At 39.1% G+C, this 24,886-nt stretch overlaps 1 protein-coding gene across 6 annotated transcripts in view; it reads left to right on the top strand.

The window, feature by feature from the left end:
- The window catches only part of MFSD2B (MFSD2 lysolipid transporter B, sphingolipid), a 38,702-nt gene that overhangs the window by 3,334 nt on the left and 10,482 nt on the right, over nucleotides 1-24,886 (top strand). For 2 of the 6 annotated variants that reach the window (XM_088162468.1, XM_014872972.2), the window contains exons 2-10: nucleotides 2,446-2,562; nucleotides 6,303-6,427; nucleotides 9,618-9,741; nucleotides 10,915-10,993; nucleotides 14,918-15,087; nucleotides 19,333-19,423; nucleotides 19,518-19,639; nucleotides 22,135-22,218; nucleotides 23,499-23,579. In XM_088162468.1, the coding sequence (XP_088018594.1) occupies nucleotides 2,446-2,562; nucleotides 6,303-6,427; nucleotides 9,618-9,741; nucleotides 10,915-10,993; nucleotides 14,918-15,087; nucleotides 19,333-19,423; nucleotides 19,518-19,639; nucleotides 22,135-22,218; nucleotides 23,499-23,579 (993 nt within the window). The remainder of the gene's footprint in view (nucleotides 1-2,445; nucleotides 2,563-6,302; nucleotides 6,428-9,617; nucleotides 9,742-10,914; nucleotides 10,994-14,917; nucleotides 15,088-19,332; nucleotides 19,424-19,517; nucleotides 19,640-22,134; nucleotides 22,219-23,498; nucleotides 23,580-24,886) is intronic. The other 4 variants (XM_088162470.1, XM_088162469.1, XM_088162471.1 and 1 more) reach the window with 4 other exon arrangements.

A 24,886-nucleotide genomic window follows, 5' to 3' on the forward strand; every position in this document is an offset into this window, starting at 1 on the left:
CTTGGTTGACCATTTCGTGTACCACAGCTTTAATTAGATTAGTTCTTAAGAACTTGACATTCTTCGTGTTTTAAAAACATTTTGGAATCATGTATATTATATAGAGGCATTTACTTTTGTGTTTTACCACAGCCTTAGCTATTGAAACGACAAAGGGCAATGGTTTCAAACTAAAAGAAGCAAGTAAGAATGAAATTCTTTACCATGAAGGTGTTGTGGCCCTGGCACAGGTTACTCAGAGAAGCTGTGGCTGCTCCATCCCTGGAAGTGTTCAGGGCCAGGCTGGATGGGGCTCTGAGTGACCTGGGCTGGTGCAAGGAGTCCCTGCCCATGGCAGAGGGGTTGGATTGATGATTTTCAGAAGTCCTCTCCAACCCAAACCATTCTGTGAGTCTATGAAAATTACTAGTGAAAGTAAGTGTGAAAGCAGCATTATGGATCTAAAAGTTGGGTTGTTTTTTTTTTTCCATTGTTGAGGTTGCAGTAGGATACAGGACTTGCACAGCAGCAGTTTATATCTCTTGATTTCAGCTGAAAGTCATCTTGACAATGCTTGGAGATCAGGAGGGAAAGTATCAAGGGAAAGCAAACTTTTAAAGTAATTTAATGACTAAAAAATAAAACTTTAAAAAGGGAATGACTAAAAAATGAAAAAAATGAGACACAGTTTTAAAGTACACAGCCCCTGGAGCAAAGCTCAAGGGCAATGGGTCAAACTAGCAAAATTCTGTGGACCCACAAGTCTAGTAAAGCTCATTTATTAGTACTTATGCATGGAAAATGAAGAGTTACTTTGGACAGCAAATATGTGTAAAGTCTGTTTTGTTTGCAATCTCTTATCAAATTAAATAGTATAATTGTTACAATGAAGTCTGTCTTGTGACTGTTTATCACTTTTTTTTTTTCCCTGCAAAGAAGAAAATTGCCAATGCAGTGTAAAGTGAGGCCTGCTGTGGTGATAACATTTTGCAGCTCATGCCTTGACAGTGTCCACTTTCCTTGGGTGTAGTAATGGGATCCCACCCTGTCTTTTTCTGGGAAAACACAAAAAGGAAGGAGTCCTGATACTTGTGCTTGTTTGTTCACACCCATTCTGATAAAACAGTTCAAAAGGGAAATGTTCAGATGATGAAAGGCACTGCCTAGAAGTCTAAAACTTTTCAAAACTGTTATAAAGATGATGGGTTAGTAAATTTTAAAATGTTCAGAAATTAGGTAATGTGTCAGAATATCATCGTGGTGAATTTCATTTCCATATTTCTATTTTTATCCCAATCTAACATAAGAATTAAGGGCTTGTGTAGTCAGTTCAGAGAGAAGACAGACCCGGGATTGCTGCTCCTCTTCATGTTTCCTGGCTTCTGTTGACAGCAAATTTTAAAGAGGGACTGAAAGCCTAAAAGTTAAAAATTTGATTTGATGTGTTGTCCCTCTGAAAGGAATGCAGATTAACAAAGAGTCGTTTTCTTCCTTCATTTTGAATTTTATGGCATAAAATTAAATCTTATGGTTTTTTAAAGGCTTTCCACTATCCTGGAACTTCTACTATTGGGAAAAAAAACCCCATGTTCTTCATTAGGATCTCTATTAGAAACTGCAATTTTTGTATTTTAATTACTGGTATGCAACCTTATTTTCAACATTTATCTTATTCTTATTTGGGTATTATAGTTGCGAATACTCCTGCATGCTTATGGTACTTTTCAAGCATCAAATGACAAATGAGAGAGCACAGTTTTGCAAAAATTTTTACATATACTGGGAGTGATGTTCTAAAAAAATCTTAGGTCCAAAATCACTTACCATATGATGCCGATTTTCAAAAAGATATAGAAAAGTCAAGTCAAAAGGAAGATGTGCAAAGTCAAGTGACTTTGCCAGTGTCACACCAGCATTTTGTGACAAAGGAAGGAACAAAGCATGAATGTTTGGGATCTGATTGGTCTCTGGAACTTTCTGTGAATGTTGTTTAATTACTGTTGCATGAGGGTATTTATCAATTATTATCTGAAAGGTTAATTTTTTTTTTTAAGTAAAAGTTTTCAGCATTTAAAATATGAATTAAGCATTCAAAGACAAAACTAAGCTCAAATAATAGTGTAGCACTTCTCTGCTGGTTCTTGCTTGATTGCAGACTTGTTTCCTTCTAATAGCTTGTGAGAGGAAGGTAGGTAAGCCTGAGGGTCATCACAACTCACTTTTAGGAACACTGTAATCTGTTTTTTGGTGCTGAATTAGAGAACAAACCCATTAAAAATCAAAGTAACGAGCACCCAAATGCCTGTTGATGATAGGGGTTGAGTGCATATGGATTTATTAGTGGAATAGCTGTGAAGCAAATACATTAAAGTGGTGTTAACTACAGACTTTAACCTTATCACTTGTGTAGCTTTTATCTTGTGCACCTTGGTTTACTCATGGTTTGTTCTGCTTGTTCTCACACAGGGGCACAGGCTCTCGGTGTGCAGCAAGCTGTGCTATGCCATAGGAGGTGCCCCAAACCAAGTGGCAGGGAGTGCTGCTTCTTTCTTCCTGCAGATCTACCTGCTAGACATAGCCCATGTAAGTAGCACAAGAAACTTTTGCAGACTGTGGACTGAACTCTGATATTGCCAGCCGTGTCCCTGGAATGGCAGAAGGGGAATTTGTTAATAAATATTTTCAATTGTCTTGTTGTCTTTGCCTCTAGCTGTTCAGCATCCTGGAACAGCATAAACTTGTCCAGAACTAATTTCCCCTCCCTCCTATTTTTCTTTCTGTCTTGAGATGGCTGTTAACTTTTAGTTTGGGATCATTATTAGAACTATGGGTGCTGTAGAGCTCACACATTTACAGACACAAGAAAGATCAGTTCTCAGTGTCAGGAGTCAAAGAGTGTAAGATACGAGACACCTGAAAACATTAATATCACCGTGCTGAGGTTATGAAGTTTTGTTCAGTGGTTTAGTTAAAAATCACTTCAGTTGCACCCAACTGTTTTTGTAGCCAACATAATTTCACACAATTTTTATGTGGTCTGTCTAAGGTAATTTCATGGCAAATAAAGCTGAGTTATCCTTCCTGAAGGTTCTTTGCTTCCAGTCTGTGGCTCTCTGGTGCAGAAGCAGACCCAGCAAAACAAAGCATGAGGAGTCATCCCATTCATCTGACTTTCAGCTGCTCCAGCTAGATTTCAGGGCAACAGAGACACAAAGAAAATCAATCCATAAGCAATTTTTACTGGTTTGGATTGTCTTGTATGCATGCATGGTAACTAGGACAAGGTACTAGGATAGAAAAAAAGATTTTAGGGAGTTGAGGCCAAATTTCAGGGACTGTGAGAACAGCTCTGAAAGTACAGGTGGAACTTCTGCACTAATGGATGTTCCTATTTGCTGGAAAAAAACAGGAGCTTCTGGGTTAGATATCATTACCCATTTGCTGTCTAAAGACAGGAGGTGTCCAGAAGTTTGGGTTTATGTTTTTCCTATAAAAGTCTGGTATTAAAAGCTGACTTGTGACCAAATAAAATTTTCAACACAGTCCATGTACAGCTGAGATCATCTTGAGTGTCTTGTTGAGATCAAAGTCACAAGACGTAGAAAAGGAGCCAGTTATGGACAGCAGTGTGAAAAATGTGAAATGATGGTGTGGAATCTGAGGAGTTGGAGGTGGAACAGGAGCTTGGGGTACAGCAGGGCGGTGGAGCAGCTCTGACTAAAGCTGTTACCCACTGTCATCAAGGATGGCAGTACAAGCCATTGGAGATGATGAAGCAGGAACTAAATGAGAAAGATTCTAACACCATTTTCCCAGGATCCTTAGAAATATGGCAATTTCCCCATTCTTTGCTTATCACAGAGATTGAAAATTCTTGAAGCAAGGGACTGTTCTTTCATGTATTTGTGCACAGTTCCAGAAATCTGGGGTGCCATCTGTACATCTTTGGGTACTACCTAAATAAGTGACATAAAAATAATTATTTTATTAGCAAGCTTCTACTGAAACCAAATAATTTTGCTTAATGTCTGTAGTGATATACTTACATTTTCATTAAGGGGCTTAATTATTTGTTCCCTGATGGTTTAATTTGTTCTCTGAAGTAGTCCTGCAGGGACAGGATTTATTTCAAGGCCTGATAAATAGCTCTGAAATCCTGTGTTCTTTCCCACACATTTTCAGGGGAGAGAATGTAATTATGTAGTCACTACCTGGATTTATTTCTTGTCCACTTAGAGAGCAGAACTGTTTTAGCTTCTGGAGAGAATGTGAAAGTCAGCAAGTGTCATCTTCCATACATAATCTGGATCCTTTCTAAGAAAATTATCTTTTTATTAATTTTCTGTAACTTTCAGTTTTTCAATTTGAATTCCTTGTTCCAGCTAAATTACCTGTATAGAGTACAGACATAAGTGGAATTCTAAACCACACAGGATCCTTGAGTCAAATTACTAGAGGACAGCAAAATTCTCTGATAAAAGGATCCTAGTATTTATTCCTTTTGAGATGGGCAAATTTAGCATATTTTATCTTGTATTTTATTAACACTGAGAAGTTTCTGGCATTGGTGCTGACAGACACTGTCTAGATTTAGAAGATAAGAAAATGCAGCCAAGGGATGTATAAACCCATACCAATGATAAAGACAGGGTGACTATAAAGACTCCACTCCTAACATGAAAGAGATTTTACTTTTTCCTCAGGACTTCCTTCCACCTCTATGTATTAATATCCACTTCCTTTCAGTCTGTTCAATTATCTGAACAAAATATGAATGTGGAACTCACCTAATTCGTAGTTTTTTGTTCTTGTCCCCCTCAATAACTGCAATGTTTCAACCCCTTGCCACCCTCTGATGGCTGTGGGAGGGCACGAGCCAGCAAAGATGGATCAGCAAGAAGATGGGACACAGTCCAGTGCTGATCCAGCTTCATCCCACCATGCAGCAATGGAATGGAGAGCCACTCTTGTTACCTGCTGGGCACTGCCATTCCCAATCCTTCCCTGCTCACAAACTTTCTAGGGTGGAGTAAATGTCTTGGAGCTGGTGGTGATAGGAACATCGGCTGCCACTGCAATTTCACCTGAATTGGGCTAAAGTGTAGTGGGCATTATATCAGAAGTCTGTAGCACCTGCTTTTTGTGCTGGTCATCCAGGACATTCAGAGATCACTGCTTCCTTCTTTCACCTCTGAGAGAGCACCTGCAGCAAATTCTGAATTCTAATTGAGGGGACCTGCATCAGCTGCATTCCTGGTGATGCTGCCTGGGAGACAGCATCCTTTCAGGAAAGCAGGGGATACCTGCTCAAGCTTGGTGCTGTATCAGCTGTGTTTTCCAGGCCTTTGGAGCACTGCTATGTGGAAGCACAGAGATGAAGGGATCTTGTCTGCTCTCACTCTTTGAGCTACAGAGGCCCTTTCAGCAGCTTCTCTCAATTATTCATGTGAGGAACATCCACATTTATACAGGTTTCAATGACTTTTTTTCAGGACTATAGTTGCAGTGACATGAACTGAGCACTTGGAAGAGAGCCCACCCTTTTTAACCATTGTGTGATGGGAATTCCTAAGCTCTGTACAGATATATGTGAAAAAATAACTGCCTTGCCTGGGACAAACTGTATTTCTACATAGGGACTAAAGTATAGCCCACCTGGGTTAATTTCAGAGGTTTTTCTACTTGGCCATTTTATTCTTATGTAATCTATGAACATTTTTCAAGTGAGATGTGATGGACACGTGCTGGCAACTTTGATTTGAGCAGATGTGCTTTACGCAATTCAGTTGTCACCACTCAGTCCCCAGTGAATAAAGTCTGTTGTGCAACAACCTCTTCCTCAGCCACATGCCACCAGTTGGAAGCCTTGTTGCTAATTTCAGGAGAGGAAAAAAAACATTTCTGCATGTAAACAACCCCCTCTACCATTTTCTAGATCAGGTCAAGATAAAGATCTGGGGACATGGAGAAGTGTGGGGGAAAAGCAAGAGGGTGATTACAGAGGGGCTCTGTCAGATTGTATGACTGAAACAAGGACTTTGCTATTTGACATTTTCCTCATCCTAAACACATTCTGGATCTTTCCTTCCTTGCATTTTTCCCTTCTGATCCCTTAATTCACAGCACCAATCTCAATGTCTCATTTTGTTTGCTGTGGGTAACCAATAGGAATTTCTATGACAGCAGCAGAAGTGTTTTGTAAATGAACTATCATTATTCTTTAAAACACTGAGGTGTTTTTTTCTGGAAAGTTGCTTTATGCTGTTTCATTGTATTGTGAAACAATATGGCTCTTGTTTACTGTATTCTGTCTGTACTTTCAGATTACTCCATTTCATGCCTCTTTGGTGCTGTTCATTGGCAAAGCCTCAGGTGCAGTTACTGATCCTGTTGCTGGCTTTTTTATTAGCAAAAGTAGATGGACAAAAATTGGCAGGCTCATGCCTTGGTAAGTATAAATGTGTACATATATTTACATATATATGTGAATATTGACTGTTGTGATTGTACAGCCACCTCACTGAATTACTCTCAGGGGTTGTATTCCACATATATAAAATAAAAACTAAAAATTGCCATGTCATTTTTAACTCGTTCACCCATGAAAACACAGAAGAGATTTTCTACCACTGGAGATGCAAATGAATAAAGCCAAGAGACTGTATTTTTAGTAAAACTGGAAGCTGAAATCTAAAACTTTCTTAAATCTGTGGTTGAATTTTTATCTTTGTTTAGATTTCTTTAGTTTGACTTCACTCTTTCAACAAAGTTGGATCTTATTTCTACTTCTGTCCCAGAGTGCCTTCACATCTCACATCAGCCTTCCAGGAGCTCCTTTAACTCCCCAGGTCTTTCAGTTCAGGGAAGGATGCATGCACAGATGTAGAACAGTTGAATGTTGCCCAATAGGAACGAGATTGACAAGTGTGAAGCAAGAAAAATTGGAAAGGATTGGTCCATGCTAGAGGAACTCCAGCTCATCTATGCCACAGGGCATGTGATAGTTGTTTTTTTTTAATATTTTGGAAGCCAAGGGGAGATTGACTACTGTACTGGTTTGTATTAATTTAGACCCACCACAACTACTGTGAAACAGGGAGTCTTTCATCATTTTATCTCATACATTACATGGATCTATTGTAAGATATTTTAAATTAGTTGTGGATTTTTAATTGAAATAACCCACGAGCTTGATTTACAACAAAAATCTAAGAGTAAATGTGCCCTGAGCAAGGAAGCTGAAATTTTGGGGAAATTGAGAGCAGTTTTTTAGCTGGTTCTCTTGCTGTTGGGCAGTTTTACAGCTACAGAAACTTGTCCATGGGCAGCTTATATCTGACAAAATAGAGAAGGCAAGTACATGTTGGAAAAAGCCGAGATCAGCTGCCCTTGGCCCAGTAGGAACAGGGCCTTCAGGTTGAATTAAGCTTTTTGTCAAGTCTCATGGGAAAAGAGGAGCTTGCTGCTGTTTTTCTTTTCAGGATTTGGTTGGAGGCCAGGTAAATGGTGTGGTTTTTAATGACCACTGAATTAACTGAGTAAGAAAGCTATCCAAAAAGAAAACAATGAAATTTTTATACAAATGCCATTAAAATATTCTGATGCTTTTTTCTTTTTTTTAAGATCTCTGAAAATACAGCAAGTGCTTATTGTTAGCAAGTGTTTATTGTTAGTGTTAGTGTTACATTGATGTTAGAATGATTCCTGTCCTAGCACAAGCACGAACTTATCTTTTCACTATAAACCAGCTCCAGCACATCTTGCACTTCTTACAGGAAAAGTGCTTATCTAACCCCACCTTTCATCTAACAGCTGCTTTCTTTACAGGAGAATTTTGTCTGTGTTTTTTTGTAGCACTAATATTTTCATGGGAGTTCTGTTCCTAGACTTTGAGAGTCAGGCCATTTTTTTACAAAGGAAAAAAATGGGGCTTCCCTTAGCTTAAAAATACTTTAGTATTCTGATTTTTTTCTAACTTCTTAATAATCTAGAATGAAGCAATGAAATCTTTTTCAGTCAGAAAAGCTTGCCAGCAAAGCAAGAACATTAGTAAGGGAGGTGAATGTTTAACTATCGCTTAATACTGTCCTCAATGTAACACAAAGTCATCAATCACTTATTTAATGGCTTTAAAAGGCAGAAGCAGACATTGACTTGAAATACTGGTTGAACATTTTGTCAAAAGAGATAATAGCTGACAATCAGATATTCAGTAACTCCAGCAAGGCTTTGAAAACTCCCTGGCATTAGAGAAGAAAGGAAAATGTGGGAAAGGGGAAAACAATACCAAGAGGGTTGTTGCTAAATAGTTGCATGAAAAAGTGACTGTGAAGATATTTATTGTGGTGACTCTGCCTGGACACCATGTGGAACAGCTCATGCTTTTGGAGAGGAAGGTAGATTCCCTGAGATGTGTTAGGATTTTACCCTTGTTTATGTTTTCCATTGCTGTGGGTGAACTGTGGGCTGGGGAACAGAGGGACAGAGAATACCAGAACCTGGCACTTTCCTGGTAAATGTTCAGCTCCCAGTGATGCTGTCCATCCCAAAAAGCAGTGTGGGAAAGCCATTGTTTTACTAAACTATTTACCCACATTACTCTTTTGTATTCCAGGTTTTCAGTTCACGATTACAAAATAATCAGCTGACCCCCAATGTCAGTAGTGCTGTTGTGAAGGGATTAATCTGTTTTCTGTTTTATGTGTTTGGAAATTTTTTGTTAGGATCTTGGTCATCTAAATACATTGTTCAGTGCCTGATTTACAAGAATACAGGAGAGGCCTGATGCTACAGCTCAGACATTTAGGAAATAATAGCATCTGACCAATTCTGTATCATGGAGTTTGACGAGTGCTACTTGCCTGAGATAGGTTTCAGACTAATGTCATTAATTGCTGGTTAATGGCAATGTGTATGGAATATAAGTTTCTGTGGTTCTTTTTTTTAAGCCACCTTCCTCTCTGAAGGTGATCCTTTTGTATTTGAAGTGATTAGGAATTAAATTAAGGAAATTATCATATACCTAACTAGACACAGAGTGTAGGAGCTTTCACAATGGGCTATCCATTGTCTCGTATGCTTTTTTTCAGTATTTTTAAGCAACATATTTGCACTTGCTTGAAGTAGCAGTGAAGAGATTAAGTTCAGGGGAAAACCAAAGGCACTAAAATTAGAAGAGAGAATCTCAATAATAAGTAAACTCATGTAAAAACTGCTGGAGTATGCAAAGACATGATGACAGAGCTTAGTGATTTTTTTCGGCCATTCTTTCTAATAAATGCCTAATCTGAGACATGTGCCAAGGAATGGCAATATAGGTATGCTGTTACAGTGCACATGAAAGGAAATTATGTCTCTTCTGAGTCAGATATTAATTTTAGTGTAGATATTTTCTTTCAGATTTCCTGTTTTTTTCCATTTTATGAAAGTATTAATCTGTGTATTTTTATATTTTATATTGATATATTTTATATTCATCTATGTATTTAATGCACACTAACTTTTGATATTTAAAAGCATACATTACTACAGTTAGAAAAATTGCACATAAAATAAATTGTGTTATATTAATTATTAGCAGGAAAATTTAACGTGCTTTGCTATTTTAAGATTGTTGATGTGTGTAATTTTCTTCTCAGGGTGCTGGCATGTACACCCTTCACAATAGTCTCCTATTTTTTTATGTGGTACCTGCCTCCATTTGTATCAGGAAGAGTTGCTTGGTATCTGACTTTCTACTGCCTTTTCCAAGCACTGACCACAGTAAGTAGATTACAGGTCATGAGGTTCTCAGCAGTAACTTGCTTTTTGTCTGTCTATATTAAAGCATTCATATTTAGTAAACTTGTTTTCACATTTTACTTCAATTTCTAGTGAGTTTAAGGGACAGGTAGGTGCCCTTTTATCAAACTCTCTGCTGGTTGATGGTTTTCTGACAGGGCTTTTTCTAGTAAATGAGCTGCTAATTCATCCAGGTTACCTCCAGTGCCCTCAACTCATTCTTGTAGAGATGTTCCTAATTCCAGTTAGACACCCAACTTCTCATAACTCCTGTTCTCAGGAGCAGATTAGGAATTCTGTATTCCTATATTAAACTTCAATATTTCCCTAGGTCCTTTGTTTCCCCAGTAGAAAGAAGGTCCAGAAGACATCCATAATGATTTTAAATAATTTCTTTCCTCTTTCTTTTGAAAGAGAAACACAGGGTTTCCATGGCAGTTTTGAAAATGTACACCCTTGCCATTGTCAGTGGAAGTGGACAGAAATGCATTTTGTGCAAACATTGTGGGATGCAGAGTTCAAGACTTAATTTGGCTACAGATCTCTGGGGTGGTGGGAACACCACAGAAAACATGGTTGTTCAGGCAGGTTCATGTACCAGTTCCACTTTGCAATGCTCTTAACATATTCTTAACTCAAATAAAGAACTGTGTGGCACAATGGTGCTGAAAGACAGAAAATAATTTTCACTATTATCTCCTGGATTTACATAATTAGATATCTGAAATATTTGGGGTATTGGTGTAGTCTTCTGGCTTGAATAAAGTGGAAAACTGTATTTCTCCTTTATGGCTTTGCTTCCAGTTAGTTAATTCAAATTAGGAATATGATAGTGTCCTGGTGCAAAGAAAGCAAAATTCCTTTGAGTCTCTCTGTGAAGGATATTTTCCCAAGAAAACTGAAGGAGCACAACATCGACCCTCTGGGTATTTTATTATTTTTTATTTATTATTTGTATTCTGAAAGATACTGTTTTCCTTTTATATGCTTTACAAATCAGAAAGAAAAGGCAGGTCTTTGTGCTAAAAAATTGGTTGATGGTTCTCAGTGTTGTGAATGAATGTTCAAGGTCCCATTAAACCATTTTCTTGGATATCAAAGGAATACAGCAGTTTTACCCTGACATTTCCTAAGTCATGTTTTTTCTCTCCATAGTTATTCCAAGTACCATATTCTGCTCTCACCATGTTTCTCAGCACAGACCAGAGGGACAGAGATTCTGCAACAGCATATCGTGAGTGTGATCTGGGCTCTCTCCTGGGGACTGGGGCTGAGCTCTATTGAAAATCCTTCTTCATCTATAGGAAGCTCCTAGTGATTTGTGTCCCTAAACTGGACTTTTATAAGAATGTTTCAATATGTGATGAAAACTAATTTGTCTTCAAAGGAATTGCATTTCTCTAGTTAAGTAGGAGACGTTAATATTTAATCATCTCAAATTGTCTGATTAGCTATAAACTCTTTTTGGTTTATTGCTAGCCAGAGGAAACAATAAAAAAATCACTCTTAACCAAGTCAGAGTAAGGAATAATGATTTAATTTAAGGTGATTTGTAAGGGAAAAATCAAGAAACATTCAATCAAAGAAAGCATGAAAGTAATTTTGAGGAGTTTGTTGTTTTGGTTTTATTGGGGGTTTGTTGTTTTGTTTTGTTGCCTTCTTTTTTTTTAGTTCATGTTGCCTTAGATTTATGTGTTTCATGCTATAAATACAAATCCCAAACCTGTTTTCTGAGAAAAAAATTTGAGAACTAATAGAACCAAGACACTTAACCTCACCAAAAAGGAAAGTAATTTTGTGTGCATGTTCACACCAACTGAAATCTCTTTCTTCATTTCATCTGTGTTTTTTAAATTATTTCTGACATACACCAGGTAGTTTAAAGGCAGATCTCGTTGTAATATAACTAGCACTCTGAGTGTATTAGTTAAAAGGATGATGCTTTCCAGACCATATCTCTGGCTCTTCAACAACCAAGACCAGACAAACTTTTAGCTTTGAAGCAAATCAATCAGACCCAAAAAAGTGCAGTGAAAATATTCTCAAGATTTCCTGTATAGATCATAAATTGAATGCAAAAACATTTTCTTCTCCTCCTGCCCTCTTCATGTTCTCATGCCTTCTTTATCGTGTAACTGCATCAAGCAAGGTAAAAAGAAAAAAGTCAAATATTACATGAAAGACTTTTCTATGTCTTAATTTGTCCTTAAAGCGTTGCTTTAGAATAACTTGTAGGTTTTTCCTGTTGCATCTGTTTTCTCTTCCTGGCAAGATCCCTTTTCTCTTCCTTTAGTCCTTCTAACCCTCAACATACTTGATTATGTTGAAACCCACAGAGGCACAGTGAAATAGTGAGAAGTACTAAAAATGTGTGTCAAAAATTCTAGATATGATATTCCCTGATCAACCCAGTCCCTCTCCAGAGATATGGAACACTTGTAATTTGCATTACCATCAACTATCTTTAAGAAAAAATCTGGACTGACAGTCACAGGACAGGACTAAACAGCAGGAGATTCCAGTTGTGTTATATTCTTTGGCACTGACTGTATTCTGAGTCATCTGGCCTAAATTCTGACTAAATCCATGTACCTAGTGTTTTCTATTGTCTGGTTTTATGTCTTCAGAGGCTGTGATCCAAATAAATGTGCTTTCTGATCTGCTAGTCCCATGCAAGGCTTCATAAGCATGTGAAACTTGTACTCATAAAAGCTGTTGAACTCCGTGGCTGAGAGGTGTCACACATTTATAGTGTCATTTTATTGTTCAGAAAGGGTTTAACTTTTGAGTGTACAGCTGTACTCATAAACCAAATTAAGGTGGTGCAATGAACCAGAGTTTTGACTTTTCACATGTTGGTATATTTGTGTATGTTGATATGTGTTTGGAGCAAAGTTTTCTTGTCATGGTTATGCTTACGTGAGAACCTTTTTTTTTACCTTTTCCTTTTTTGGTGTTTTACTTAAACACTTTTGCCTCTTTTCGGGCTTCATAGAGATTTTTTCTTGTTGATAGACTGTCTTGGATGCAGTCAGTTGTTCAGGCATTTCTTCAACTGTTAAAGGAAAACAGCTGTGTAATAAGAAGTGTGCTCTTAAAAATAAGATTGGGATCAGAGGATCCATTACCCTCTGCTGGAGACAAGCAGAACTGCCTATTATGAATTTTATTCTGCTGTTGCTGTTAATGCAAGGTAGAAATACTGGATTCCAAAGTTGCCTTAACATAACTCCTACTTACATTCTGGCCAAAACACAACCTACTTCAAGGTACAATCTGCTGGCAGATCAGCTTTCTTGGCTGATGTGGAAAGTAATACATCATAAATTCTGAGCACACAAGAACTTTGAAAGATACCTGTTCCTCAGCTCTTGCTACTACTTAGAAAAAAAGTTTCACAGTGGTTGTATTTCTGGTGCCTCTAATGATGCTTCTGGGTTTTATTCTGTACAAGTGCTTGATAAAATGCAGATGTAGAGCCCTAGACAAAGGTTATGAATGTGTAGGTGGTGCTCTGAATGAAAGGTGTGATTTGAGTGCTTTGCCTTTGCACTGAGTTTGGGAGCTCTGCAACGCCCAACTGAGACCAGTTTGTGTCCAAACACTTCAGACCAGATTGGGGTTAGATTTCCACCATCTGCCAGGATTTTTGTGTGCATGGACTGAATTGCAACATTGCTGGTAGGATTAGATGTGAAGTTTGGGGAAGGGCCTTTTTTTACTTCCCATTGGTTTAAATTAATGTAACATGGCACCTCAGATTTTCCACTCAAAAGCATTCTCAGTTTGGGAACAAAGTAGTGATGGTTTAAAAGGTCCAGATCTGCTAGGGAACCTCTCTTCCCTTTTCCTTACAGGATCTTGCATAGTTACACCCAGACTGCATTGCTGCACTCTCTGAACGCCTCTCAATCTGTGTGTGTTGCCCTCCCTTTAGATGGTGAAGTATTTTTATTCCTTTACAGGGACACAAAAAAAGCCACATGTCTGAGGTCACCTAGGAAGGCTGTTATAGATCAGGACACTTGGATAAACATGAACCTAGGAGGTTTTGAAATGCCTGTCACTTCCCAGAGAGAGTACCATAACCACCAGGACACAACCTGCTCTGGAAGCATCCCTTCAGAATCCTCCGTGGTGCTTCTCAGAAAGGAACAAATGACCCTGGGAGCCACCAAAAGAGAAAAAACAGGAAAAAAAGTCTGAAGTTTGGGTCAATGAGAAGTCCATTCCCTCCCAAATGGGGAGACTTTGTTCCCATCCTTAATCTGTTCATGCATTCAGTCCTGATGTATCTTTATGCAAAATGTGTAAAGAGTCTCTGGAGCCAGGACAGGAATTCAGTTTATCTTCTGGCCATGGGGATGCTGGGTATGGCCATATTGCAGGGAAACAGGCACGGTAGGCTTGAAATCCCTCAGTGTGAGGAGGGTCTAGAACCCAAATTTCTCACCATTTGCCTTAACAGAGCTGCAACACCTGGTCAGGTTGTTGATCAATGTCATGAGATGATGCCCATGGTTAAATTTTTATTTTCCTAAGTGGAAGTCTTTTTTTTTTTTTTTTTTTTTTTTTTTTTTAAGATGATCCTCTTTTTCTGGTGAGAATTAGTGATCTGAATCACTCTCTGAGGTTGAGGTAGAGAGTTCTTCCTGACTCTGGCCTTAGGCAATTAAGAACAGCACCTGCTGTTTCCAAGAGCTTTGTAGCTGTACTATTTCCATAAACCTGAGGCAAGTATCACTTTATTTTACAGTTGGAGGACTCAGAGGTCTGATTAGAGAAGTGTTTCACAAGTTGCAGTCAAGTTTGAGATGAACTTTAAGTCTTGACTTTAAGTCTTGCTTTGGAAAAAATGGCATTTAAAAAGTAGTTCTGCTCTGGTCCTCAACTCCACATTATCTTCTTAATTTCAGCATTCACATCTCTCATGCAGATTGTATAGAAAAGACTCTTTCTTGGATGCTTCTTCTCAAAGCTGATCAGAAAATGAAAGACAAAACTCTCCTTGAAACTGTTCCTATCCCTGCCTTTCAGTTCTTCTGTTCTTGGCATTGCTCATTCCTGTAAGAGGAAATGGTTTGATAATGTTTCTCTTCAGTGAGACAGAAGAGCAAGAGTCTCATCCTCACTGCATATTTGGGCTTCCATTCTTTAGGAATGACCATGGAAGTTCTTGGGACCTTGATTGGAGCTGCACTTCAGGGGCAGATTGTGGCCAGTGCTCACGTCTCTCCCCACTGCACTGTGAATCCCTCAGAAAACACCACTGACTCCTGGCATGACACTGCCACCATTCCAGACCCCTCAGATCCTCTGTCTCATCAAGTAAGTGTCTATGGGAATACACTAAAGTATCCTACAGAGAAGGGTGGGGATGTTTCTCTAATACCATGTCCTATCCAGCTGGATGAGTGTGAACTGACTTCCATGAAATCAGTGATGCTGGAGCTGAGGCAATGACCTTGTTCCAGACAATGCTTTCCATCTTTGCTGTCTTTGCAACCCCTCCTCAGTGTGGCACCAGAATTTCTTTGAGGAGCTTTGCAGAAGGTGCCCAACCCATAAAGCAGCTGGGAGGGACATGGCCACCCTTTGTTTTCACTAGGGGCTGATTTACAGTTTATAGAATCTTAGTAAGAAAAGCAGTTTACCCCTCCAGAAATACTCTGTCCAGTTCTGGGGTCCCCAGCACAAGAAAGGCATGGACCTGTTAGAGCAGAGCCACAGGATGGTCACAAAAATGGTCAGAAGGTTGGGGGACTTCTCCTGTGAATACAGGCTGAGAGAGTTGGATTCGTTCAGACTGGAGGAGAGAAAGTTCCAGGGAGAATTTATTGCAGCCTTTCAGTACAAAAGGGGGCTTTTAAGGAAGATGGAAGAAACTTTTAACCGAGGCTTGTAGTGACAGGACAAGGAGGAATGGTTTTAAACTGAAAGAGGGTACATGTCGATTAGATATTAGGAAGTTGTTTTCTTTTTTTGCAATAAAGGTGACAAGGTAGTGTCACAAGTTGTAACACTACATCCACAGAGAAGCTGTGGATGCCCCTTCCCTGGAAGAGTTCAAGGACAGGTTGGATGGGGCTCAGAGCAACCTGGTCCAGTGGAAGGTGACCCTGCCCATGGTAGGGGGTTGGAATGAGATGATTTTTGAAAGTCCCACCCAACCCAAACCATTCTATGTTTCCATGAAAACATGGTGGCTACAGCAGGGTCTTTCAGTTCAGCAACACTGATTTCCAAAGGAGTTACCACTGGAGATCTCCTGTACAGATTAATGGCAATTTTGTGAACGAAACTCTAAGTCCTATTTGGAATCTGTACTTTGAGAAGGTACAAAGTACTGTTGAAAGTAAATGGTTGGTAATAGCCCATTAACGATGGCAGATCTCAGTGGTTAACATGAGGAATGAACCTGGGGATCCATGCTTGTTTATTTAATTTTCCTTGACAGGCTTTTCCTGTAATTTTGCACAAATAATTTTATCTCCTCCTACTTGAGTTTTATATTTTTTGAGAGACAAAGGTTTTGTATCTGGGAGGAAAACCTAAAACCTGATCCAAACCTCAGTTAACACAATTTAATAGTCTTCCATTGTTTGCAGTGGTCTTGAAACAAGCCCTGAATTAAACAATTACATTGTGTAGTACTGTTTTTTCCTATGTCACTTGTGAAATCAGCAGATTGTTGGTTCCAATTTACCAACTGCTGGATTCATCCTTTCTTTTTATACTTTCATCTGTTGCTCTGTCAGTGCAAGTACCAACCAGTATGTAAAACACCCTAGGAAGATTCCTTGACCTGAAACTAATCTCAAATGTTTGATGCAAATGAGGAAGTACATATTTGTGCTCTTCCTAATGCAGTGGAGTAGCTCCTATTATGGTGCTTCAGCAGCAGTAAAATCACAAACTAAAGGCATGTTTTTATCTGTGTTTTGGATTTGCATACTCTGCCATCAGCACTGGTGGTCCAGGAAAGGGACAAAGCCTTGCCCCCCGCCCCATTCCCAGACACTATTCTTTGTCTCTGTGCCACCTTGGGTTTTTATGGCACAGGCTTCTCATAGAGCTGATCTGGGCAACAGTCTGAGGACAGCTGGGCTGCTTCTCAAAGTGGCCAGGCCATTTTATGGCTCCATAATGTGTTTTTGAAAATGCTTGTTTAGTAACTTGTAGTGTGTGTTTTAACAAGACACAGAACATCATCCAGCCTTCCTTTTTAGCTTCTGGGACACTGGTTTGATGTAGAACACTACTGTGTTTATTACACCTCTGTGAATTGTCAAGGAGAGTAGCTTGAAAAGTCACGGAGCAAGCTGAATTTCATTGCACAGCAGATTCCCTGTCTGAATCTGCTTCAGAGTAAAATCTCCAATTTCTATTTTGAAATCTCTGAAATGGCTTTCAGGGGAAAAAAATAGACAATAGACAATCTGGATTTATTTCCTTTCTGTCTAACCACATGTCCTTTCCAGTCCTTTTTGAGGTAGGAGGGAGATGGAGAAAGAAACTTCACAATGAGTTGAATGTCAAGTAGTGTTTTATTTTGAAAAACTAACTAAAATCTATTGCTTAAAGTAGCCAGGGTTTGTAGGTAGAGGCATTATCTTTCATTAAACTAGATAATAAAACTGGGAAATGATGGGAAAGCTTTTAGACACAAACATATTTCAGATCTGAAGAAGTTGCAGTGTGACTGGAAACCTGCCCTTAGCTCACACCACACACAGCAGAACATGCACCTAATTAATTGCACAGTAAAGAGGAAATCTTGAATTGGATCTTTGATGGATCCTGAATTTTGGTTGTGTGGCTGATGGGCTTTAAGTTACAAGCTGAGGCAAGACTACCTTAATTGACTTTGAAGTACTTACATCAGGAAATATTTAGGAGGGCAAATCTTGACTTTCTTTTAGTGCCCTTCAGGGGTATGACCCTGACTCTTTTTGTCACAAGGACTAATTCCTAGCTGCTCAAGAGCACACCTAGTTTTAAAAAGCACTTAGTGAAGAACTGCTGTTACTTTGCTCCTTATTATAAGAAAGGATGTGGAAGAAATGGTGATTTTTAAGCTCTCCTGAAGTTGTTAGTATAAGCTTATGAATGGATCTTTATTACTGGAAACCAAACATGGGTATTGATAGAGTTGTAGATGGGCTAACAAGTTTTGTTGAGGGTTAGAGAATCTTATTTGGCCTACTGTGAGTATCCTTGATGGTTTAAGCTCAAATTGCATCTAATGATGGCTTATGAAACACAACATTTAATTCAAATGCTTCAAGCAAATTAACAAATGCATTAAAAAATTATAAAGTTCATAAAGGAGCCCTGATACTATCCTTTTTTTTTTGGTCCCCTTCTCTCCTGGCTCAGCTACATTTCAGGCTGAAATTGCCTTGTTTATGTGAATCCAGATATCTCCACCACTGCACTCTGTATTCTGTGCAAGCCATAACCAAGAGTGTGAAAGTACTCTGTGACTTAATTTATAGCTCTGATATAAAAAATCCCAAACCTTTATCCCGTATATATCCCTGCATTCCTTTATCTCACCATGTTACTTTCTGAAATGTAAACATCTTATCAAAAGCTGTTTTCTTAAAAATTTTCTATTCTTACATGGTTCATCTGAATACATTTGCATCTATACTAATTGTCTTTATATTTTGAAGTACATTCTTGTAATTGCATTTTTTAATCAACATCTTCTTAGACTTATAATAATTTCATCTACAATATATAACTAGTAATTTGGAATTCAGTTTTCCTATCAAGTAATCATTTTTTCATAAAGCTCTATAAGCTATCTTTGATAACACAGTATAAGGTAAATTATTACATCATACTAAAGTAAAATATTTTTAACACATTAGTCGAAATCAGTGCAATCAGAGTTAGAAACAGCAAATGTGATCTGGTGGTGTGGGAGGTATCCTTGGAGGCTTTGCTCCCCTGGCTAAAAGGAAGCAAAGATTTCTGAATTTCACTAAGTAACTAAGTAACTGGGAAAACCAGCATGCAAGGCACCATATTCTCTCATTGGCATGTAAGTATAATTTCTAAAATTCATTATTGTCACAAATATCATCATGTGTAAATGCAGAAACTGTAGTAACTGTGTCTATATCAGTACTGAGGGCTCTCCCAACCACCATGAAATTCCAGATTGCAGTCTGTGTAGCCAGATCAACTGGACTTACTGAAAATTAGAATGCCTCTATGGATGATGCATGGTTTCGATTAGGTGACTGTGTATGTCTGTTGTTAGTCTCAACATAAGCAAATTTTTAAAACATTCACGTTGCCAACACAGTAACCCTTTTGTTCACTGTTGTTTTTTCTTTTCCCCTTCAAGAAATACATACTTATATGCCCTGAATTTATCCTAAAGCAGGTGTGGTTTATAAATGAACTGCAGAAGTGAACATTTTTCAGAGAGGTAGCAGACAGGCATTTGGCTGTATGCAGATGTGCATTTCTTCATTTGCAGGTGGCTTACCAAAAAGGGACTGAAATTTTCATAATTCTCCTGTCACAATTTCAAATGTCTTTTTTTCCTTCTGAAAGGCAAAAGTTTACATGATTGCAGCAGGGGTCATAGCAGGTGTGTATCTTCTTGGAACTGTCGTTCTTTTTCTTGGAGTAAAGGAAAGGGATGGTAAGTTATATTTAAATATGCTTCTATTTAATAATAGTTATTTCACATTCCTTTGTTGAAAAAATTTTTATTTTATGTATCCTGCTTCTCTTAGATCCTTATGCCTTAAATTCAGACAGAGCAATTCCTTTTTGTAAGGGGCTTGCACTTACCATGAAGCATGGTCCATATGTGAAGCTTACAGCTTCATTTCTTCTCATCTCGACAGCAGTTCAGGTAACTTCAGACCCTCTCAGTCTGTGTGTTGGCCTCATTCCACTCCCAGCATGGGAGAGTCTGAAATGCAAATAACCTTTGACTGGTGACTGGAGGGGTGATCTAGGGGGTGTTGCCTTCCCCTGTAAATCAGTAGGGAGCCAGAGTCCTCTTTTGGTGCCTGGGGTCCTGTGTGGCTGGAGATGGTTCATACAAAGGAGAAGCAAAGCCAAAGTCCTAACCATTTAAGGACTTTTTTTCTTTTCTTTTTCTTTCTTTTCTTTTCTTTTTCTTTTTTATTTTTCATAAAAGGTGAAGAACTAGTCCTAGTGACCCAGTCTGGGTCATTCTGTGTTATCCATCCACAGTCTCCTGTGGTTTCGGCTGCTTAGAGAATGCTTTTTCTCTTCTGTCTGTTCCTGTCTCTGTGTGCCCTGTTGAAACTGTTGCCTCTTTCCTTTGCATAGGTGACAGCTCTCAGATAGTGGCTGAACTGGGTCTTGTGGAGTCTTTTGTGATGGAAGGCATTAGGTCAGAGTGAGAAGACATTCAGAAGCAGGAGGTTTCACCTGTGTCAGAGTTAGGTAGAGCTCATTTTGAAATGAAGACCTGCAATTGGATGTGGCTCTCACAAAAAGATGCAGTGTATCCTCCCATAGAGAGGAGCTGTAGAAAAACCATTCAGTAAGAAACCCTCAATCCCCATAAGTACAGCAGGCTTTTTAAGTCTGACTTTTAAGATGTGTTCAATTCAGTAAATATATTATTTTACTCTGAACTTGTACATATCAGTTGAAGTTTGCTTTATTTTGAAAAGCAAATAATTATCACATTTTTCCAAGAGACTCTTAGTCATGTGAACCATTGATCAAGGGAGTATCAGGAGAGAAGGCAAGAATATGACATGTAAGAGAGCAGTGCTGTGCTCACCAGCAGTCCTGGTGAATTATAAAGTTCCTTAGAAGGGCTACTTAAAAGTTTGTTTGCCAAAGAAGCACTGAACTTTTTTGTTGGCCTGGATTTGGGCACAGCATCTGTTAGTCCTTGCTGAAATACCCAAGGGTGAGAAACAATAACAGAAGTTATTTCTGCTCATGTCTGGGATCTGCAGGTACTGTGAGCAGCTGCAGAGACAGGGAGAAGATGAAAGGTCTCTTGTTGTCCACATCGTTCCAGCATCCACTCAGTCAGCAGGGATATATAGCACATCTGGCTGCTGGCAGCCAGCTGCTTGCTGACAACACCCAGAGAGGAAAAGATCTTCTGTCAGTCCATATCTCTCTGTTTTGCTATTTGTGCAGGCTGAAGGGAAGGTGTGAGGGGAGGCAGAAGCTGGAAGCTTTGTTACTCCAGTTCAGCCAGCATGAGCAGCCCTTGCTGCTGTTACTCAAGGGAGGGACACTGATTTTATGGCATTTAGAAAGTGGATTACTGATCAGCAAAAGGAATGTGCAGGTTAAACAAACAAACAAACAAACAAACAAACAAACCAACAACAACAACAACAAAAAAAACACACACAAAAAAAAAAAACAACAAAAAAAAAACCAACCCCAACTGACCAACCAACCAAACAAAAAAACCCCTCCAGTTTCCTGAGATCCAACAGTAAAGATGTATTTGCCATAATTCCAGAGTGTGATATCCTATGACTAAAATTAGGGAAGCATAAACAGGGACACAAACTAGGGAAGGGTTTTGTGGTAATGGAGATAGGATACAACTTCTTGGATATCCTAGTTTGTCTACAGGTGATTGGCCACGGGTAATCTACAGGCTCACAACGGAACAAGAATTAATCCTGCTGCTGTGGCTTGAGTCTTAAATCCTCCTCTGCCACTCTGCTTCTGCAGAATTGCTGGAGCTGGCCCTCCATCATATTCTAGTGTTCAGAATCCCCCTGAGTTCTGCAGAAGCAGTGTGACAGAATGGCTTCACCTGTCATGTAACACTGTGCAGTTAGATCCTCCTATCTGATGAGGATTCAGGTGTAGGGAGGTATCTGACCCAAAGCTACACTCCATAGCTGAGGGTATACACAAAACCAGCTGCTTTACCACAGGAAGTTGGCAGGAGTATTATTACAGCTGAAATGTTGCTTGTTTTGGAGTTAGAGCTTCTGGAGAAAGATTTATGGCCTTGCTGGGGAAGAGAAAGGGCAGTTTCTTGCAGTAGCCTGCAGCTGTGACAACACAAGGCAGATGGGACATAGGGAATAAAGCCTGGAGACAGAATCCTTTCACAGGGCCATTTCTGTTTTGGTCAATTTTGTGCTCTATTACGTGTGGCTTACCTCTTGCTTGCCCCAGTATTACTGGCATGTTATTCCAGTGATAACAGGACAGTTACTGCTTCTTTAAATTGTTGTAAACAAGGGAAGAATCAGACTCCCAAACCCTACATTTAACAAATCAGTCACCAACTACATTTAACTAATATGGAGCATGATGCAATTTTTGTCTCTTTTTAATTTTCCTTTGTCTTTTGGTGGTCACCAAATGTCTTAAATTCAACAGCTGGAGCAGGGGAACTTTGTCCTGTTCTGCACTCATGCTGCTGGCCTCCGCAATCACTTCCAGTATTTGGTGGTGACCATCTTGGTGAGTTGCACTTCTCTCCCATATGTTACCTGGTTCTCACTGGGCTTTGGCACAAAATTACAGAAGACAAGAAGAGTTTTGTGTCTCAGCAGAGCTGTTAGGAAGCTGCACTATCTTTTGCGTTGTCTATTTGAAATAAAGTTGGTGTTCCCTTCTGCACTTCTAAAAAAATAGTGGTTTGGAGCTTTTAATTCATTCCTTGTTGTTTTTACCTGCAAGCCCCAGCTTCTATAAAAGGCAGAAGCTGCTTCTAGAAAGGAGGTCTGGAATTTTACCTCCTTTGTCCCTTTCCCCAATCTTGCTGAAAATTAAACAACTTCAATTTGCATATTCATACACACGACTCCTTGGGGAGAGGCAGCTTGCTAGGATAAATATTTTAAATACCCAGAAATACAATGATTCCTCTCTAGAGCAACTGACAGTGTGATAAAAAGATCCTTTTACAGAATATTTTGTCTTGACATGCAGAGGTAGAATTCTGCTTGTTTAGGTGATAATTAGCCTTTCCCACATCATAAGACATATTGTTTTCCAACACCATTAAAACCAAGATGCTGGAGAGCAGGAGAGGTGCTGGGTACCTTAAGGCTCTGCAGGTGATGGTTACCAAGAAGAGAGACAGTAGAGGTAAAATAAGTACAGACTGAAATATAACACTAACAATTAGGTGACATTTAAATAAAGGGGAAGTGTAAGGCTGCCATTAGTAGCAGTACTTCAGTGCATAGGTACTGCATTGCTTGTGGTTGTTGCTGCCATGGGTGAGTATTTCAGTGTCTGAAACAGTAATGTCCACTACAAGCAACTATTTCTCTTACAGATTGTTCCTAAGAAGGGACACACAGTATGGAATGTACTCTATCTTAGGGTAGATTTATCTTGCACTTCAACTTTCTTCCTGTACATGGGGTAGAGCTAAATTCACTCATCATTTGTCAAGTTCAGGCAGTTTGGCAAAAGGCATTAGCACAAAGTTTGACTGTTTGCAGTGTGTTTGAACTTTAATGACTGAGCACAGCTTTGACTGCTGTGGCTTGCATTAGAAAAGGAAATTTTAAGACACTATTTTCTAAGATTTGACTGTGGAAAACCATCTGATGGATAGCTTAACAATCAATTTTAAAAAGTCACTCAAAGGATGAGGAGAAACAAGAATCTGCATATTCACCTTCCTTCCAGGCTTTTATGTACTAGACAAAAAGATGTCTGTGAGCTCCAGAGCTGGAGGAGACAGTGGAAGTAAGCACAGTACATACATGGGTTTTTGTGCTTTGTAGGTATCAGCAGTCGTGAGCGTTCCCTTCTGGCAGAAGTTTCTGCAGAGATTTGGCAAGAAGTGTGCAGCATGTGGGATTTCGGTAAGCAAATCCTCTGAGAAAAAAAATTCTGCTTGTGCTCATTTATTTGACAACTGGAGCCACTTCAGGAGCTCTTTCAAGTGCTTGTAACCTCAATCTATGTGAAATTTGCTCAGTTCCAGAGTTTGTTTTAAATCATTATACCAAATTTCAGACAGATTCCAAGTTTCCAAGGGAAAATTTTGAGAAATGGATTGATGCTGGAGGGAGGTTCCAGTTTATTTAAGATTCTGCACAAGTTCTCATTTGAAGCTCTCAGAACTGAGCTTCAATGAGCTTTTATAAATTCAGATCTGAGTTGCCTCATGTTGACAAGTTATCTGTTGTGCAAGGCTTGTTTTGTCTTTGTTATATGGTGCTGAGGTGTCAGCATTGGTAATTCAGTCCCATGGAAGGAAACAAAAGTCTGTTACACCCCCTCCAGGAGCATCCACATCCCTTTGAATAGGGAGGGAGAGTTATTAGTGAAGTGAAGAAAAAGGTGACCTACCTGATAAAAGAAACCTAGTTTAGCTCTGACACAGCTTTGCAAAGCCAGCTCAGTGAGCCTGCCCTTGTCACTGATGGATTATTTTAAGTCCCTTACTTAGTGCAGACAGCAGCAATTTTCTGTCATCATCCTCGGTGAGTTATTGTACAGGCCTGTTCCTCCCCATTTTCCCCCTGTTTACCTTCAATTACTTATGAAAGAGGAAAGAAAAATTGCCTTGTGCACAACAAAGCAGGAGGACTTGAAAAATCCAGCCCAAAGCTATATGTCAAAATCTGAACAAAGCTGAAAAATTTAGGTCTGGTGACAGTTACTGAATAGAGTTGAACAGTTATAATTTTTGGAATTAAAAGCTGTGTTGTAATGACTTCCAGAGAATCAGAAGTAACTTTAAAACCCAAGTTCCAAATATGCTGAATTGTTATGTGTTTTGAAGTAGGCATCTGGAATTCAAGTCCCATCCTTATTTCTTTTTACCACTTGAGCAAAGAGAATTGCCAAAAGCAGTATTGGCCCATTGACTAGACCTGGGAATGCAGATTTCCTCCTTAGGAAATCTCTGTCTGCTTGGCCACAAACAATGTTTTCTTCAACCAACTTGGCTCTATAAATTTAGTTTTACATGACTGGAAAAGCTGTCAGCACCTCTGTAAACATGGTTTAACTTAATTTTACAGTTGAGTTGTTTGACTGTTATGGTCTAAGTGGGGGATGGATTGAAAAAAAGCCACCTCTCTGTTTCACCTTGTAGACATTTCTCAGGAGACTCAGTGTGTGCTCAGTGATGGATTTTGTGTCTGACAATGCATCACAGGAT

This window comes from Sturnus vulgaris, chromosome 3 (genome assembly GCF_052056855.1).
Source record: "Sturnus vulgaris isolate bStuVul1 chromosome 3, bStuVul1.hap1, whole genome shotgun sequence".
In the NCBI taxonomy this organism is placed as follows: Eukaryota; Metazoa; Chordata; class Aves; order Passeriformes; family Sturnidae; genus Sturnus; species Sturnus vulgaris.